At 36.4% G+C, this 3,446-nt stretch overlaps 1 protein-coding gene across 1 annotated transcript; it reads left to right on the forward strand.

Annotated features, from left to right (window-relative positions):
• Nucleotides 1–1,659: 1,659 nt before the first annotated feature.
• Gasu_63580 (archaeal ATPase) lies at nucleotides 1,660–3,446 on the forward strand (the record flags this gene model as incomplete). Its single annotated transcript, XM_005702448.1, has 1 exon — nucleotides 1,660–3,446. A coding segment is annotated over exon 1 (1,767 nt), but the record flags the coding sequence as incomplete, so codon positions are not given.

The raw sequence follows: 3,446 nt of genomic DNA on the forward strand, positions 1-3,446 counted from the left end.
TACCACCTTGCGTTGAAATCAAAGCATATAAACATAGATATTTTCTACAAGTACTTGATTCTTTTTACAACAGAGATCACTGAATCTGTTTTCTCTCATATCACAACAATGGCTTTTTGGATGATGGATTTCCCAACTGGGATAAAATGTTTATTCCGCTGAATATTGCTTGCGAGTTGACGTTATTTTTTATTCTTTGTAGAGCAAGTTGGATAAAGTCGTTTCTCTTTTTTCTCATGTTTTTTGACTAGTTCCTAGTGGAAATGAACGTTTCTTGTATTTGTAGACCTGTTTGTTTATACAAAACGTTGAGTTGTCCTTGAGTCTTGTATTACAAATATCCAAAAGAAACCTCCACCAGTGTACCTATCAGATAATATTTTGTAAAAGTATTCTGTCTAACGCGAGGAAGCTTTGTAGTGATTCACTTATTGAACAAGCTGATGGATGAGAATGGAAGAAGAGTAGGAGTTAACTGGAGCTGAACAAATCTTTCCTTGAATTTGCAGAGCTTTTAAAAGTTTTCCGTTCTTTTTCGTATTTGAAGAAATAATAGCCTCTCTTGGGTTTTCTAATTCCTAAAGCAGTGTTGTACTTTTTTAGCCAACTATTGAGGAGAGAGAATTCAACAATGATTCAAAAGCTATGCAAGTAGAAGATATGAGAAGAGAATCAATAGGATACACTCCATTCAACTGCATTGTATTTTTTGAAAGTATGTTTTCTCTTGACAGAATCCACAATATCAAATGTCACTATTAGTCCGCGAGTATTTTCAGAGAAAGAGACAGTAGTTATTGAGTCTACTATGTTATAGAAATTGGGTATTGATAATGCACTTGTGTGTAAGTCAATGTTGTTTCTGATATGAGAAGTCAAAAGAGAAAGAAACAAGAGTTATGGACTCTGATAAAACAACGAGATATTGATGATGCACTTGTGTGAACCATTGTTGGGTCTGACATTTGATATAAACAACTGAGATAGCTTGAATCATAAACTGCATACTTGTCGTGATATCGTAAGAAAGGAATTTGATGATTGCTGAGAATAAAGCAGTGCTGTGCTTGCGGGTTTCTGCATTTCTACTAAATAATAATATTTCAACTGGAGCTTTTGAATAGACTGTACAAGAGAATGACTTGGTTCATACTCTAGTTCCGTGTTTCGAAATGAAGCAAAAGTGACGTAAAAACTATTCCATAAAATACAGAAAATCTAGAGAGACGTCTATGGAACAAATTCTTCATGAACAATCTATATTGCTCGGAACTCTCATGACTACTCTCGAAAATTCTGAAAGAAACTTTCTTATCTATGTGAGAATGGGCCATGTTCAATAGCTTTATACTCTCAAAGAGCATAAAAAACTTGTGAAATAAACATTGGCTTCCTTCCAATACTTCTTGTACCCTATGAGAGTTACCATTATATTAGCATACGAGAATAAGAATATTGACAGTTGAAAAAGCCATATTGATCGTTCTTCTATAGTTCAAGTCATCTCAGTCCAAGCCCTAAAAGGTATGACATAGTCATCAGTTGATACAGAAAACAAGTTGGGTTGGTATCCTTTACTGTTTTCGTTGTTGTTGGTATGAATGGCAAACAGTCAATCATTTATTTATTTATATTTATACTCAAAAATAAACCACAGGTTATTCAATTTTATTTTGGCGATGGCGAGCTTGGATGAAAAGTGGAAAGCTGTGGACAACTTTAAGTCTGTTGTGGTAGATCGTGAAAGAGATGTTGTTCGAGTGACAAAAGAACTGTATGATCTTCATAGCAACAGAGAACAACTCAGGGTTGTAACAAGTAGTAACAACTATCGCTTGACCATACCATTCGCTCCGCACATGTTCGGTTCTGGCAAGACCACGTTTTATGTAACCTATTTGGAGTTGGTGCGATGGTTTAGTGAAACTTCCCTGTCGACTTTTGCTTGGAACCCTTTGAGGAGAACCTTTCTGGAGAAGCTGAAAAGGGCTTCGTTGCTTTACATCGACCTAAGGCTGCTAAAGCCCACTCTCCCCACCGAAGAAAAACGCAACCTTGAGTGGGCAGTCTACTATTTGTTAATAAAGGTTGCTTGTCTGCAGTCAGGTCTTCCGCAACCAGACCCGGACGAATGTTTCAAGGAACTGAAACTTAGGACTGATGCTGTGGTTCAGAAATTCCGTTCAATCTTAAACATTCCTTCGGATCAATATCTTCTTATAGCATTTGACGAAGTTGGTGTCCTAGACGAAAGTCTCGACGAATTTCATTTCAAGAGAACCCACGACGGCAGAGTTCGACCTTACAACGACTTTTTCGGTATCATTAGTCAATTGTGCGAAGAACCCGACTTGTTTTTTATAGTTGTTGGGAAAAGTGAAGGCTTAAATATATACAATTACGTAGCTTCAGTCTCAAGGGTTCAGTTAGTATTTATTCCTCTTTCGCCGCTTGAGAAACATAGTATCGTGGAACATTTGGAGAAAAGTTCTTCCTTTTTATTCACTGGGAGCCCAAAGGTTTCAGAAATTCTTTGTCACGAAGACTTCTCAACTAGTGAACTTGCAGAATTGTTGTTGGAATTGACTGGTGGTGTTCCTGGTTTACTTGTTCGAGCAATCAGTTACCTTTTGCTGTATAAATCATCCAACAACAATTTCTTATTATCTAAGGAAACCTTCTTGATCATAATGAATAGCTTTCTAGTAACAAATTATTGTGTTGCGCCATTCTTACCTCGTCTGATAAGTCTCAGTGAGCAGCGTAAGCGCTTGTTAAGAATGCTTACGTTATTATCTTTGTATCGTATTCGATTTGATTTTGATGAAACTGTGCAAATAAGCTCCAATTCTGATGTGTTTTTGTTTGACCTAGTTACAGATATGTATCTCTATCGTCGATTGGTTATAGAACCAGACCGCAACGAACGCTATGAAGTATTGATTCCCAAGTTACTGATTGAATATATTGACCAAGGCTTAAAGGATGATCGTTTAGAATGGTTACTTTTACAAACCCTCAAGTCTCAATCTGTTGAATTCTTTTATGAGTCGAAATGTCGAATTTTGGAAGGTCTTATTGCTACACTGTTTTATTTACACTTTTCTCGGCGTCCTACAAACAGCTCAATGTTTTCTACTCTTGGTCAATTGTCTCATGTTTGGAATGAAATGAATTTACAATTTTCTTCCGAATCTGCTGCTTATTATATGAAATCTATACATAATACCAGAACTGTATTAGGAACAGAGAGAATGACATTTGGAAGCAATGATGAATGGGAAAGGATAGTGGAAGAAATGTTAGAACTTGAAAAGATATATATTCCATTTCATTCAACATTCCATAGTCCAGATATATTATTCAAGTTGCATGGAAGAACGAATGAGAAGAACTTGATGATTGTGGGTATTGCTTGTAAAGGCCGATGGAGTCGTAATGAACTA

Source organism: Galdieria sulphuraria, assembly GCF_000341285.1.
Source record: "Galdieria sulphuraria unplaced genomic scaffold scaf_183, whole genome shotgun sequence".
Taxonomy (NCBI): Eukaryota; Rhodophyta; class Bangiophyceae; order Galdieriales; family Galdieriaceae; genus Galdieria; species Galdieria sulphuraria.